This window comes from Chamaea fasciata, unplaced genomic scaffold (assembly GCF_029207755.1).
Source record: "Chamaea fasciata isolate MVZ Bird 193981 ecotype frontalis unplaced genomic scaffold, bChaFas1.0.hap1 SCAF_2, whole genome shotgun sequence".
In the NCBI taxonomy this organism is placed as follows: Eukaryota; Metazoa; Chordata; class Aves; order Passeriformes; family Sylviidae; genus Chamaea; species Chamaea fasciata.
The window spans coordinates 32,805,474-32,820,661 of record NW_027094087.1 but is presented as its reverse complement, the minus strand read 5'-3'; the positions used below and the strand labels follow the sequence as shown (position 1 = coordinate 32,820,661).

At 42.2% G+C, this 15,188-nt stretch overlaps 1 protein-coding gene across 2 annotated transcripts; it reads right to left on the bottom strand.

The window, feature by feature from the left end:
- Nucleotides 1–4,585: 4,585 nt before the first annotated feature.
- Nucleotides 4,586–14,128, bottom strand: HIKESHI (heat shock protein nuclear import factor hikeshi). 2 transcript variants are annotated; one of them, XM_066175605.1, is made up of 5 exons: nucleotides 14,030–14,128; nucleotides 13,061–13,298; nucleotides 9,279–9,430; nucleotides 6,672–6,790; nucleotides 4,586–4,823 (listed from the first exon to the last, which is right to left on the bottom strand). In XM_066175605.1, the coding sequence occupies exons 1-5, from the start codon at nucleotides 14,057–14,059 to the stop codon at nucleotides 4,769–4,771; spliced, it is 594 nt and encodes a 197-aa protein (XP_066031702.1). In that variant the 5' UTR covers nucleotides 14,060–14,128; the 3' UTR covers nucleotides 4,586–4,768. The 2 variants fall into 2 exon arrangements, with proteins under 2 accessions (XP_066031702.1, XP_066031703.1); XM_066175606.1 differs by lacking the exon at nucleotides 14,030–14,128 and adding an exon at nucleotides 13,557–13,649.
- Nucleotides 14,129–15,188: the final 1,060 nt, after the last annotated feature.

The following is a 15,188-nucleotide window of genomic DNA, read 5'->3' as shown; positions in this document are numbered from 1 at the left end:
AAATACAGGCAAATGTTCCAGGAGCTTTGCCCTGAGAAACCTGGATGGAGCTGAAGTTGCATTAGAAGTCTTAATGAAGGGAAGAACTTGTGTAAGTAGATCTGTAACAAGCCAAGGGGGGAAAAATTCTCCTTTACAACAGTCAGCCCCATCTGCATGTAGAATTAATAATATTTTGAAGATACACAACAGTGGGGAAAAGTTTTTTTGTCAACAAGCAGACTGATAAAGCTCAAGTGGATATAAAACTTATGTATTTATTTCATTAGGGTGTTTTCTTCCTACAGTTGTCTAGTTCTAGACTAAAAAAAGGAGAAAGATTAAAATTACTTTGTGTCTTCTGGAAGATACAGAGCTATTAGAGTTATAATCATTGCAAAAGAATTTAAAGAAGAGTTAAGTATTTTCCAAAACCTTTTCACCTTTTTAATACATACTTTTGTGAAACATACCTTTAGAGCTCCATTGCCTAAATTTTTCAACAACAGAAGTGTGCTTTAACCCTAGTATTGGAGAAACCTATCAAAAACAGCCTGAAAGAACATGTGTTCTTCTCCATTGTCTTCAGGCCACCTTTAGGTCTGTTTTTTGACAAATTCTGTAATTGACTCCACTCCTTCTGTTCCCCATCTCAAGACAGGTGAGGGAGAGGTAAAGTTAGGCTGATGAGTAACTGCAGTACAGTCAGGAAACTGTTTCAGAGGCTGCAAGTGTTGTTAGAGAGGTCTGTTCTTTATGAACTCTGCATGAAGAGCATAAAATTTGAAGGTTGCTGATTCCCTCAGTTATTGCTCACTGAGTATCTCCCTGAGGAGATTAAAAAAAAAAAAAAAAAAAAAAAACAAAAAAAAAAAAAACAAAAAAAAAGCTGAAAAGTAGAGATACCTGGCAGCCCTTGTCTTATTCTACCAACTTTCAGAAACAGAAATTGCATAAATGGTAGGCTTGGACTACAGTTCTAACTTTAGGCAGAGACTTTGCTCAGAGACAGCAAGAAAGTTTGTTTGTACCAGAGCTGGAAGTAGAAATAGAAAACAGGTTCCCGATTGTTAAATCAGTGGTTCACTTAAAAGGTCTCCTCATGCACTTCTCAGAGCATGGACCTGTTTCCTGGGGTGCTGCTGCTCCATCTGGTGGTGTATGAATAAAGAACGTTACCACAATGCAATTTTAAATCAGGTTCTTCTTGAGGTTTTTAACGTTAAGCCAAAAAAATTTTATGCAAATATGGATCAAATTTGCCCTTCCTAGTATAGGTAGGAGTGCTTGTTTTCTGTGGTGCATTTCATGCTCATGTTTCACCACTGATTGTATTGGGGAGCTCTGGTTCCGTGGCTGAAAGTCAAGGAATTAACTTCCTCTGCAAGTGCTACAGACACAGAACGCTTTGCTGTCACCATGAGCTGTGTCAGGAAAATATTTACAATGAAGAAATGAAGCCACTTTTTAAAAACAAATAAACAAATCCCTTGCACAATTAGAATTTTGGTTGCTTGCCATGAATTTTGCATCTGTTTCTGTATAAGCCAGCAGCAATATGTGCACTTTGTTGCTTCCTGTATTTTGAAATTTTTCTCTGGGTATGAGGTTGAGGTGAGAGCAGATGCAGAAACAGGCAGGGCCCTTGTGAAAAGAATCCATTCTAACTAGCAATTTCTGTTGGCTTGGAAAGGAGAACAATTGGGAAAATGTTGCTAAATGAAGGGAAATATATCTACCCCTGTCATGGTTATGAGTTTGTCATGGAAGGGTATGTTTAGCCTCAAAGCCTAATGATCCAGTTGACAGTATTTTATTTATTTATCTATCTATCTATTTATTTATTTATTTATGTACAGGTTTTCTTTAAAACCTGAACTCCCTAGTGTCTAGAAATTGGTAATGGAAAAAATACTCTAAACGTAGGAGAATCATTACAAAAGAATTTATATTACATCGAGGTTGTTACTATTACAGGTATTATACCTCTGACCTTACCTGGGGAAAGAAATTTTAATATTTTGTGTGTGGAGGAAAAAAAGGAGATATATATATATATGTATGTATGTATGTATGTTAAAGGCAAAGTAGATGAATATATGTATCTTTGTTTCTCCTCATATTTATTCCTATAATCCTTAAAAACCACGATGTTGAGGTCGGAAGTATTGTTGGGAGACAAGTTAGAAGACCTTGGAGTTTCTTACATTAAACTTCCTTAGAAAAAGCGAATTCCTGTTTCCTCAAGCATCTTAACTAGTGATCACATGATAGGATCTCACAGAGCTAGTGAAACTCGCCCACCGTAATGCTGTGTTTCAAAGCTGAGAAAGAAAAGGCACTTATGCTTGAGAACCAGTCTGGCCATCCACAGAACCTGTAGAAACGAATCAGTTCTTACTTTCACAGCAGTTGTGGAAGGCAAAATACTGATCCTGAAGGGGGATAGAGTCTTCCCTCTGTGAGTTTCTGATTTGTAAGCTGTCACAGCAGGAAAGAAAAGTAATTTACAATGATGCTCTCAAGCATGTGCCACATTCAGTGAGCTCAGAGACACCACCTGCTGGGCCCACAGTGGCTACAGCACTGGGAGAAGTTCATAATCTACACTACTGAATTTTTCAAACCCCATATAATTACATTTTTTTGTTTACAACCTTAATGACTGGAGCTGGGGCAAGAGCAGCCACAGTGCTCATGCTGGACTTAGTGATCCCACCCACATGGTCTAGTCTGGTGTGTCTGGCTTCCTGAAGCCCAAGCAACATCTGGAATAACAAATACGGCTTTGGTCAGAAGTAGCTTGTTATAACTAGAGAAGAGAAGAGTGAGCAGCAGAGTGACAGCCTGTGCCCAAACAGGGCCCTTGGGTTTAAATACCTTAAGTTCTGTGACCTGTTCTTCACCAAACCATATCAGATAGTGATGGCCATAGAAAGTTGCAACAAGGAGTAGTGACATGAGGATTATTTCAAAGACAACAGCTCTGGCCAGTCAGATGAGGAAGTTGTAAAGAGTATCTCTTTTTTTACAAATAAATCACTCCTTTGTTAATTAAATTGTGCTGATAGAGTGAGTTTGTTACTTGATGCAGACACATTCCCTAACTCCTGATGCCTTTGCAGTGACCTATGAAGTGTTATTTACTTATTTCCACAGCAGCCAGATGCTTCCTTAGAAGTGTGAGAAACTGAGCAATGACCACTCCCAACTTCCATTTGGCCCCTCTTGTCTCTTCTGATCCCCTTCTATCACCAGCTATGTGAGGCATCTGCCACCTGTGTGACAAAACTACCACACCCTACAGCAGAATTTGACAGGTCACACAGAATGATCCTAATTATCCCTTCTGATGAGGGAGTTTAGCCTGGGCCTCTGCTAACTTCCCTCTTTGCTGCTTCTCCACAAACATTTGGCCTACAAATGTGTCTTTAAGAAAATTAAGCCTTTAGTCATGCAGGCAACCCAAATTTTTCAGGGCTCGGGTCTGTGCCATGGCTTCTGGGAAATAACCTTTTTTTCCATAAATTACCTGGGGGAGAATTAGTTTTACTTTTCAAAAGCTGTTTTTACACAGCTTTCCTGCATTTCATCACTCTGTTTTCTTTCTCTTCTGGGCCCCAGGTTGAGCTCATTCCTTTTATTCCTTGGTTCCCTCTGCTTTTATGCAAGGCAAGAGTCCATTTTAAGCTGAGGCAGAAGTGATGTAGGGTGTCATTGAGCAGGTTCAAAGGTCTGAATTTCCATTCTCAGGACAAGTGTACCTAAGGCTGACTTGACTTGATAAAGGACTCCTTCAAGACTTCATTCCCCTGTCAATGAAACCAGTTAAAACTTTTATTTTCATGATAATGGTTTGGGAACAAGTCTTAGTCCTTCGTTACAGATAGTAACTTACAAATCAAGATCTATTGTTCAGTATTTCTGATCAAGCTAATCTAGTGAACAGAAGGGTCAGCTGGAGCTCACCTGTGAGATACCTGGGCGCATGTGGCTGAAGCCATTGCACTAGCAGAAACTGCACTCATCATGAGAACGACTCAGACCACCTCAAAATCCTATGAATTTATGAGCAAATGTGACAGCATTGGGTGCCAATAACCTAGACAGCATTATCAGACACCCCACATCTGTTTCTATGAGAAACAAGATTTTACTCTCTTATTACTGGGAATATTTCTTCTAGCACAGCCAATTCCTCTTCATTCCACTTTCATACAGGGAAAGTTAAAGACAGGTACTCCAAGATTAAGCTCAATAGTGTCTTACTGCCAAAGAGGGAAATACTGCTGTACCATTTATATGGAGTTGGCAACAGGAAAATTGTTGTCCACAAAGTAGAAGAACTTACAGTGCAAGTACCAGCAGGAAAACCGTCAGCATATTCACAGTTGCCTGATCCTTTAAATGAGGTGAAGAAGGAAAAACTGCATTTGGTTTGTGTACAACACTCCAAAGCACTGCACAAGTCTGACACAATGCTGCCATTTTGCATCTTGTAATTTTTTCCCCTTTAAATGCAGTTTCAAAGAAGTATTTCTACATGGAACACCAATTTCTTGTTGCAGCCAAGCACTTCAATGAAATAAAGCAACATGCAGACTAATCATTTTCATTGATTTTAATTTTAAATACTGTTCAAGAGTAATATAAAAGTTACTGGTTTGTCTATTTAGACTAATCGTTGTTTGGGTTTTTCCCCTCCTCCCCCCAAAAATCTTCAGTGGAGTTACTTGATGCATCTTTCAGGTAACACTTTACAAAGAACTCCAAATGACAGAATTTAAGCTTATGTTTTCCAAAAGAGAGGGTTCTGTGTCAGACGTCTCTGGAAGTTTTCATACCTAGAAAAATAAAAAAACAGCCAAAAAGTAACAGCTGCTGCATATAAAATTGTATTTTTTAAAAAGGGTACAAATAATTTGGTCTCCGCAGAGAACATGGTAAATTATGTCTACTTCACACCAGGAAATTAGCAAATCCCAAATCCATTTGCATATCTAGAATATTCACAGTTAGCCTTGTGTATTTTACCAAAATGAATTTCATTTAAACAGTGTCCCAGAGGAGACTCATTCAAGCTTAGTAAAATTTTAAGTTAATTTAGATTGGATATGAGGAAAATTTTCTTCACTGAAGGGGTTGTTAAGCACTGGAAGTGGTGGAGTCACCATCCTTGGCTGTGTTTAAAAGAGGTGTGGACATGTTTTATTGGCCCTGGGTTTGTGGTGCACTTGGCAGCAGGAGGTGAATGGCTGGACTCCATCTTAAAGGTCTGTTCCAACCTAAACAAGTCCATGAATTATAAGTGGTTGTTTTGTGCATAACATTTTTTGGGCTAGGAAATCAAAGTCTGAGAAGGCAGGAGTATGAATTTGAGGCTGGATGGTAATGTTATAGTAAAATCAAATGAGGAAATGTAATTCTCTAACACATAATGCAAACATTATGTGTTATATGCATATATATGCATATGTGCACATGCTGTCCTAATTTCATTTTACTCACAAAACCAAGAAAACCATAAACAAACTGAGCATCAGGATTCACTGTTGACACACAGTGAAGAAATAGAAAAATATACAATTTCTGTGCCTTTCTAAAAGAAGAAAAAATAGAGAAGCCTATAGGCTTTGAGCCACGAAAGTTAAAGCCCCCCTTTTAATCCTCACAAACCCAAAACGTAAGGAATCAAAAGGTACTGCCAGTGAAACAAAGGAAACCACAAAATGTTCTCCCATACCTGATAGTTCACAGCCCAGCTCAAGTAAGAAAAGACTGAAGGGTTTTAAACTACTTCAGCCTCACCCAGGCACTGAGCAGTCCCATCAGAGACCCTACCCACAGGCAGTTCATGGAGTTTGTAGTTACCTTCTAAACACAAGGCATCAGCACCAAATTACACTCCCAAACAAAATACATGGCTCTCATCAACTGCTTGCATATTCATGAGATCTTACTAATGACAAAACTGTATTCAGATAGTCTCAAATACCGATTTAAAAAAGGCTTAGGTTAATACTGCAGAGGCTAAATAAATAAGGCCAGACTGATAGGAAAGACATTTTCAGATAACCTAAAGGTTTGCCTGCCGTTCACAATTTATCTCCAGACTACACAAGCTATCCCCAGACAGTTATTAAACCAGTCCCTGGAAAACAACTCCCAGAGGGACTTGTGGATTTACACTCAGGGGTCTTGGTGACAGAACCAGGTCAACAAGTAACATGATTTCATCACCTCTCACATATTCTTAAGTAAGGCAACTATGCTGGAACTTTGTCTAGGAAGAGACCAAATAAAACAAATAAGCACAAACTGACAAGTATCAGTGTGCTCTATCTTCCCACAACTCCAGAGCACTTGCATTATCAGCAACACAGTGCAAATACACATGTCAAGGGCAACTTTCTAGAACCAAAAAAGTTTCATTGGTAGCATAGCACTTTTCTAATAACAAAAACCCAACAAAAAACCCAAAACAAACAACCAAAAAAACCACAACCAAAAAACCCCACAACTGACAAATATAAAAACAGTGGGCAGGACCTCTCTGTACTAGAAATAAACAACGATTTTAGAACACTTCTGCATCATCTCACTGAATAGCATGACAATAGTTCAGCGCTTAGAAATGATAGTCTAATGCCTAGAAAAAAAGAATATTTGTTACTACAGATATCTGCCATTACCATTTCAGAACTACATTTGCAGGAATGAAAGCTTCAGAAGGATTTGGGGTCATCTGTGCCTGAGTAACAGCAAATGAGGAAGCAAAGTTATAGAAGTTGTCCAACATCTTCTGAGTGAACTGGAAAAAAAAGGAAGAAATATTTTAATGAAGTTCTTTCTTCAGTTTGAATTTTTGTGTGAAAGTTTAGCAGATATACAGCTCCTACATGACGTAGTTTTAGCATTGCCATCTAAAACACATAGGAAAGTGGATATAGTAGGTCCAGAGACAATGAGTAAAATATGCTAAGCTTTGGTCTTGCCCTCAGATTCATCCAGCATCCAGAAATCACTTTAAGAATCTTCACTTGCCCTCTCCCTGCTCAATTTCATCCAACTGGACAAACAAGTTTGGGAAGAACATTTTTTGTTTGTGACAAAGAAGTGGTGCAGTGACAAGAGCTGTCCCTCTCCTCCAAAATGACTAATCAGAACTCCAGACTGGGCCAAAGCTGCCATTCCAGCTCCCAGAAAAACACTTGCTAAACGACTGGAAAAGTCTGCAATCTGTCTAGTTACAACTCATCAGACTCCAGTGACAGGGCAATTTCCTTTAGCATTCCCCACAGAAGGGCTGCTGTCCTGGCATCTTTTACTCCAAGATCTTGTGGGGAAAACACCTAAAGGATGCACAGGGCACTCCTAAACACTGTAGGACTAGGAAAGAGTGAAAGAGGCGCCAAGGAATAGCAAGCCCTGTGTGCGGGGGATGAGGCTGTAGGACATTCCCAGCCAGTCCACAAATATACAAGTCTACAGTACCTCCTTATTTCTCCTGTTCTTTAAAAAAAAAAACTAACCCAAAAGAAAGTTATGCCTTGTTTTGATGGGAGAACAAGGAATTTTCATATAGAACATTTCATAGACAGTGAAATGATGCAGGAAAACAGAGCCTGAGTTAATAAATGCACGGTCTTGTGCTCCCTTCTGACAAAAGGAGCAGAAGAAATCATATCCCAGAACTCTACCCTGAGTCTCACCCCACTCAAATGCAGAACTCTATGGTTTTGTCCTACTTCTTTTTAATAGATAAGTGTATACACATAAAAAAGACATATTCAATCATAAATCTTCATAAAACTTATTAAAAATGTAACAGAAGAGTAACTCCTTGACTTAGGGTAGCAATAGATGAATTTGCCATTAAAAAATACTTTTGTTGCTATGATGTAACAGTTCCAAAGAGCTGATATCAAATATTAAAAGAAAGCCATTAGTTATTGACGAATATGTTCCCAATCATATATGCCCTTCCTCTGCAATCTACCCCCTCAGAGGTTTCCTTCCACTTTGATCTCACACACTTTCACTGTGGGAGTAAGTAGTACTTTACCCCTTGGGCCAACTGCATTCCTTGAAGGCAATTACAATTTCAGTTAAGATGCTCACAGTTAGATGCTGCTCTTTTTTTAACAGAAAAATTCACTTAGCTGAAAATAACATTTGTAAAAATGTTAGGCAATCATGAGGTGGTTTTTCTTTTTTTCTTTAAATACTACTGCCAGAAAAATCCATGAGCCACCTTGCAAATTCCCTGATGTGGCACGTTATTCGTCATAACTTAATATAACATAATAAAAATTGGTAGAATCAGAAATATTATTTAGGTGTCCTTTGCTCCTTTCAAATCCAGAAAAGCTTAATTAACTGAACTATACAAAAATAGCTGTTGGTCAACTAGTCATGGTAACTTTCTGCAAGAAACATTACCCATTTGGAGCTACAACGTGTATAAACTGCCAAAGAACATCAGCTACAGTATCAGGATTACTGTACAATTACCAGTCTCCCACAGAAAGCACCTGGAAAGAAAAAAAAGGCCTGAAGAAAAGCCTTACCAACTGCTGAAATGTTAAAAGAAAATGCCACAGCCATCAGTGTTAGGGAAATCAAGACCCACTACGCAGGTCTAGCTTGCCTTGGACTGCTGTTAGACTGCCAACTAACTGCCAGAGCTGGTTGAGGGTTTCCAGAGGTTCAAACTAATGGACAGGCTGGGTTAAAAAACAGCACGTATTGCAGCCCAAGGCCTGATCCACAGAGAAGGCACTGGGGAAAAACAAATAAAAATCTTCCTGTGGGAAAGGGCATAATTCTGTGGTTCTGCAAATCTACTACATCAGAAGGATTTCTCCAGGGAAAGTGGTACACCTGAATCTCTCTCTGCATCTATGCCCACATTTGCCTTAACTTGGGATTAATTTTTGACCATCCCTGCAAGTCTATGTACTGAAGTTTCAGCAGCTACAAATCACCAGAGATCCACTCTCTCTTACATGTATTTAGTCATAGCTGCTCCTGTAAGAAGTATCATAAATAATTTTACAGTAGAGTGACACTGACACAAATGAATCTCTTGGCCTCACAGGGGACAGTTTTTCAGTGTAAGAAAAAGCAGTTACACAGTATCAAAGCATCCAACCAAATGATTTGACAATTATTAGGTTGGTTACAATCCTACTGCCACCCCCAGCAGCACCTCTTACCCACTCCCCAATTAGTGCTTCAGAGGCTCAATGAGACTTCCACAGAAGAGAGAATTTCTGAGAACGGAATGTCCAGGCTACCTCTGTGAATGAATCTACTGATGACACAGCAGCACTTGCAACAGGAGTCTGCTGGGCCAGGTTCTCCAGCAGTTCCACTGAGATTCCAATCTGAGCCACTGTTGGTGTTTGTGGGAGGTTCATGGCACCAAAGGGATGTTGACTTCCCTTCCCTGAAAGCACCACGAACAGCACACGTTAGGTTTGGCACACACTTAAAGGCTGTGTAACTTCAACCACCGTGCTCCTCCTGTAGAAGGTATTCCCCAGCTCCCACCAGAGGCATCTCCCTGTCTCAGGAAATACAGAAAAACCACAGCTCAAGCATACACAAACACAACAGATGGAACAGTGTGATTGGGACATTTAAAAAGAACAACAGATCATAAACTTCTAAAAAACAGAAAAACATGACTTTACAGCTCTCTGTGAAGTAAATGGATTCAAGAGGGAATACAATCAGTGAGTAAAAGACAGCAGAACCCCTCTCTACAGGAACCAAGTTTCTAATTCACATTTTGGCAATTGCAGATAAACAGGAAATATGCAGCACTGCTGCAGTTGTTTGATTCCCTCATTAAAGCCAGGTTCTAGTGAACCTGCTCTGAAAAAGTAGAGAGCACTAGTTTATGATCCCTCTGACTCAGGGAGGGCTGGGTAGCCCCAGGTCTCATCTGAACTGCTAATACCCACCAAAAGCAGCAAAGGTCCAAGAAACAGTCATGGAACAGAGAGGCCTCTGACTTTGCAAGTGCCACAAAGACAACAAGGAACCACCCCCAAACTGCACTCCACAAACACAGGCATCATCCCAGCCCTCTGCCCTCACTTCTGACCTTTCTCAACCCTTTCAGTCCCAGCTTCAGCCAAGGTCTCTGCAAACAAGGCCAGACACTCAGAATCACTTAAATCATGTACTCTTCTGTCAGCACCTCTAAAGGAAAATGCGGGAAAAGGTCTGTGGGACCACAACGCTATCAGTAAACAAACACTAATACTGCACCTGTGTTTGTGGGAACACAACAGTCAAGTACCCTCTGAACACAGAGGCAATGTCTCAGCAGCACTCTTTGGCCTCCTACTGGCAGGAGAAAGCAAAGCTAACCAAGAGCTGTCCTGCACACACCAGTCAGCACTATCTTGAGCTGCGAGAAAAGCTAATGGAGATCTGACTTTGTCAAAAACTCAGCCAGCAAAAACAGTCTGACAGGTTGAACAGAGATCAAGATTGAAGACCTCAGGAACTTGACCATTCCTCTGCAGAGACACAAGGCACAAAGAAGGAAACAGCCAACCCATAAAGTGCACTCACAAACTCGGCACTCTTTTCAATTGAGGCCAAGTGCTAGTCCTCACTCCAGATCCCACAACTGCAATATAGAGCTACCTTAAGAGTAAAGCACTCCTATTAAAATGGTACTTTAACACGAGGTAAGTAAGAAGAGAGTTCATCTCCTGAAATGCTACTTAGGAACCTCTTCTGAGAAACTTCATTGCTGCACGATCTCAGCGTTTGCTGTTGATAGAGGCTTGCTTGATACAAGCTATCACAAACTAAGTATCGAGTTCATTATTAAAGAATGCCAATAACAACTGAGCTGGTACAAATTTTTCATCTTGTAACATCTTCACCTGAGAAGCTGACATTTCAATAAAAATGTAACATCCTCAAGCTACAGGCTGTTACAATGTATGATTACTTTAGACAGTCATGATCCAAACAATAAAACACATCCATTCCATTCCCTCTCCATGAACTCCCACAGAACCACGGCCTTGGAAAGATGTCTGCCTAAAAGTGAAATAAAAGCATCTATTGTCATCCTTACACCAGGAGAAATACGCTTTACATTTTCCATGCTTGGCTCTTGCAATTAGCATTCCAAACCTTAAAAATGCAGAGAATTTTAATCAGTACTGAAATACAAGCTCAGGTTTTTGCATTCAGACCCTGCACTCTCCAACACATTACATCACCACAGAGCAACTGCTATCAGAAAAGTATTTTTCCACACAATTCTTTCCCTTCATTGAACCCTTAATTCAGTGATTGAGCCCTCATTACCTTTCAGCCCAATCACAACAAAAAAAGCCCCCCAAAAACCCCCAAACCCTTACCCCTGTGTAGGCCTCAAATGCAGGCATCATATTAGAGCATAAACAGCATCACAGCAGAAAAGTCTGTCATGGAAAAGGCTCTGCTGTAACTCTTGTGAACATACTTCCAGTAAGGGTGCAAAATACAAATCCAAAGTTTGCTTTTTCTATTACTACCACACCTTCAGGCTCAACTGAAAACCAAAAAACCTTACAATTCCAAGGCAGGGAGCATGTCTAAGCCCCTTCTTTATGAGCAAACAAATGAACCTCTGCTACAACCACTGCTTCCCAGGGAGCTGACAGGGACACACCTTTGGTTCTCTCAACCAGGCATCTAATCCAAAATGCAGAGTTCAAGTATCAGTAATGTCTCTCAATGATTCCAGTTGTTACATAGTCTTCTCCACCTTAAAAATGTTTATGGCCATGGAAACTTAGGTCGTGTAGCTTAGACTGAGTCCACAGTCAGAGCTAAGCTGCAGGCAATGGCAATGGCAGAGCTCTCTGCTGCTCAAATCAAGCACAGCAGTCCCTCAAGGCACTGCAAATGTGTTCAGCTGTCACTGAGTTCTTCCTTGAGAGCAGCCCTTACTGGGAAATTATGGCAAATCACGCAAAAATCATCTGAAAACGCATTTTCCTCCAAAGCTGTCTGAGAGCGCACACCAGTGAGTCTTTCAAGCACGAGAAACATATGCTAAAAGCACTGGTGATATGCTTTACTGTTGCACTAACCACACAGCTTTGGGATACACAAAACCCCATCCCCCCAAACCCTTCCTGCAGTTGCTCCCTCTTCTGAAGAAAGCCCAAATTTCTGAGGAATGTGTATGATGAGAATTCATTTTGCTCTGCAGCTTGAGAGCCCTTATCTCAACCATACTGCCACATCCAGGACTGACTCAAAAGAAAGCATGCCATGTTATGAGTGAATACATTTTAGCAGAGCAACCTCAATGCTTAATTAAACAGAGAGTCGAGTTAAAGATGTAGACTACATCCAAGCCTACAAAAGATGTGGACTACTTTATCACTTGAAGCTGCCTGACTGATGTATCTGTCCCTTTCATACGACAAAAGTGTGCCATTGGAATGTCTTATCATTTTTATAAAGCACACAGCAAACCCCTCACGTATTTAGGAAAATACATGCGCATCCCCCCCCCGCCCCCACTGAATGTACCAAAAGTACTAAAACATTTGGAAAGCTGCTTTCCAATGAGGACACCCTCTATTGGACAATTCTATAGAGCAACTGCTGGTGGCTGGGTAGTGCCAGCTGTCAGAAATCACTGCCAGGCTCTACTCCCTGCAACACCTGGCTGTGCTACACAGAACACAACTGCTTAGCAGAGGAAGCTGAAAGAAAATGCTGCTGGCATGTCCAGACAAACACTTAAAAACATGGTAGGGAAGTTACAGGATCATTTTTCCTCTATGCAGAGGACAAAACTACATCAAGTCTGCTTCAAAGAATTTCCAGATCAACACCACGCACAAGAGAAGACGAGAGAAATTTCACAAGGAACAGTAACACACAGACAGATTTCCATGAAGCTGACAGGCTGCTTCAGTACTATCTGAAACCCAGAGTGCTGCCTTTTTAAGTAGCTTTTTGTTCAAAGCAGCCTTCACACATTTATCCCTTACGCACTCGGGAACACACATCTGTTGCACCGATTGCTATGTTCTATCAGTCTTACCAGATTTCAGACCAGAAATTTTGAAGATGGCACTTGGCTTCTCATTAGTGACAAACCCCAGCAGCTGCCACACTGCCATCCCACTCTGGTCTGGGTAACAAAAATAGACAGATCCTCCCATTCCATCTGGAAATGGTATAGTTCCCAGCATGAAGACCACTACATGGTTGATGTTTTCATAGTCTGGTAAATCAAATACAAATTTGTCTTCAGCCACTTGTTGAGGTGCAGCTTGTACCTAAAGAGAACAAAACCTTTATTAGTATTAATGTGGTTTTTCATCTTCATCTGTCTGTGAATTTCCTTTTACAGAAACACACCTAAAGTGGTACATAACAAAAAAGTGAGGAACGTACTAGCCTAAAGAGCAAAATAGCCAGATAAAAGTCAAACACAGCAGAAGAACAACTGCAAAAAATATTACCAGAAAGACACAACAGTCTTGTTCTACCTGCACTGAACACATATCCCACCCGGGACTACAGGATCAGAATACCTTCGCTCCCCATGTGCGTAGGAGGAAAATAGGGTGCAGAAGAGGTTGCCAAGTCACTAAGAAGTGGCTGTTGACCACCTGGCTGGCACAACCCCAGGATCATGGAAACCTGTTCACATAGGAAATACAATAGACCTTGAGAATGGCAGCAGAAGGATGGCTGAATGCCAGAGCAAAAGATACCCTCCTCTTTACCCGAGATGCCACATCCTTGCAGCCAAGGCACAATCTAGCCTTAAAAAGCTTCTGTTAAGCTCCCAGCCTGTCTCTGAGGAGACAACATTGACAGGGGGATGGCAAGCGCCTCCCGGCCAGGACGCTGGAGAAGGCAGCTGCCTGCGGGGACGCGGGGCCGGAGCCAGCCGGGCAGGCGGGGCCCCTGCCTGCGGCCCGGGGGGGCCACGGGCCCTGCGGCAGCTCCACCCCGCCCCGGAGCGGGTTGAGGGCCCCGCCCGGGCCCGGGCAGCGCTCACCAGCCTGCCCGCCACCAGGCAGCCGAACATGGCGGCGGCCGGCGAACCCCTTCAGACGACTCGCTGTTCCCGAGCCTCCATGAGCGCCGTCCCCGGAAAGTCAACACGCCCCCGCTCACCCCGGCGCCGCCGAGTCACTTCCGCGGCGCCGCCACCGCGGACTACAACTCCCGTGGTGCAACGCGCGGCCGCGCACTGGCGGTGTAGGCGGCTCGGGGCTGAGCATGACGGGAGATGTAGTTCTTTCGCGTCGCCGCGCTGATGTGAGTGATGGGCGGGAAGAGGCGATGCCGCTCGGCGCAGCCCCGGGCCCGCCGCGCCGCTGCCTCGGGGCCGTGGGCAGGAGTGTTCTCACGGAGATTTTTGCCCTTGTGTTTTAGCTAGGATGAGTTATAACAGATCCATGATAATGGCATCTAGACATGGGATGAAATCAGACAACAGAGGAAGAAAATGAACAGGGAGACGAGGAGAACCAGTTCATCTGGTAAATCTCCATAAATTACGAGGAAAGCTCCCCTCTGCTCAAGACACAAAAATTGTTTTTCAATCTCTTGTTCACAGGACGGTTCCCTTGCAAGTTAGTGCAATAAAAGCTGCACCCGTGTTCGTTTGGCTGAGGGAAGCTCCATGCTTCGTTGCTTGTGGTCTCCCGGGTGTCAGAGCACTCCTTTGACTGGGGACAGTGTTCTGCACTTTCCATAGAAGCCATTCTTTTAAGTCTTGTTCTCATGTGTCTTTTGGTGTTTACACAGGTATTTTAATTTGTGCTTCAATCTCAATCATACCCATGTTACTATTTCTGTCACAAATCTTTATGAAACCTCTCCCCTTTTACCGTGCCAGTGTGCTGCTACAGACTCTGAAACCTGTGATTGACCCATCTCTGTAGGAAATGCCATGGTCTTTCCTGCAGCCAGGATCACGTTTGATGGACAGCTTCTCCTGTCCTCAGCCATCCCAGGCCCAGGGCACTGTACCTGTGGCTTATGGCAGAGGTCTGCCACTGGGGAAGCTCCCAGGGTTGCTTTTGTTGCCCACTTTGTGGTAGCAAAGGTTTAGCAAAGGATTGTGCTGCCTTCCCAAATGCTAAAAACTTAAACAAAATGAAGACCCCAGTGTCTGTGACCAGATGGAGTAAGCAACCTGTCCCTTGCAG

Coding starts and splice junctions, on each gene's coding strand:
- HIKESHI (XM_066175605.1), bottom strand. CDS start 14,059: ATGTTCGGCTGCCTGGTGGCGGGCAGGCTG. Junction 13,299..14,029: donor GCCTGGTGGCGGGCAGGCTG/GTGAGCGCTGCC, acceptor TGTTCTCTTTAG/GTACAAGCTGCACCTCAACA. Junction 4,824..6,671: donor GCAAATGTAGTTCTGAAATG/GTAATGGCAGAT, acceptor TTATTTTTCTAG/GTATGAAAACTTCCAGAGAC.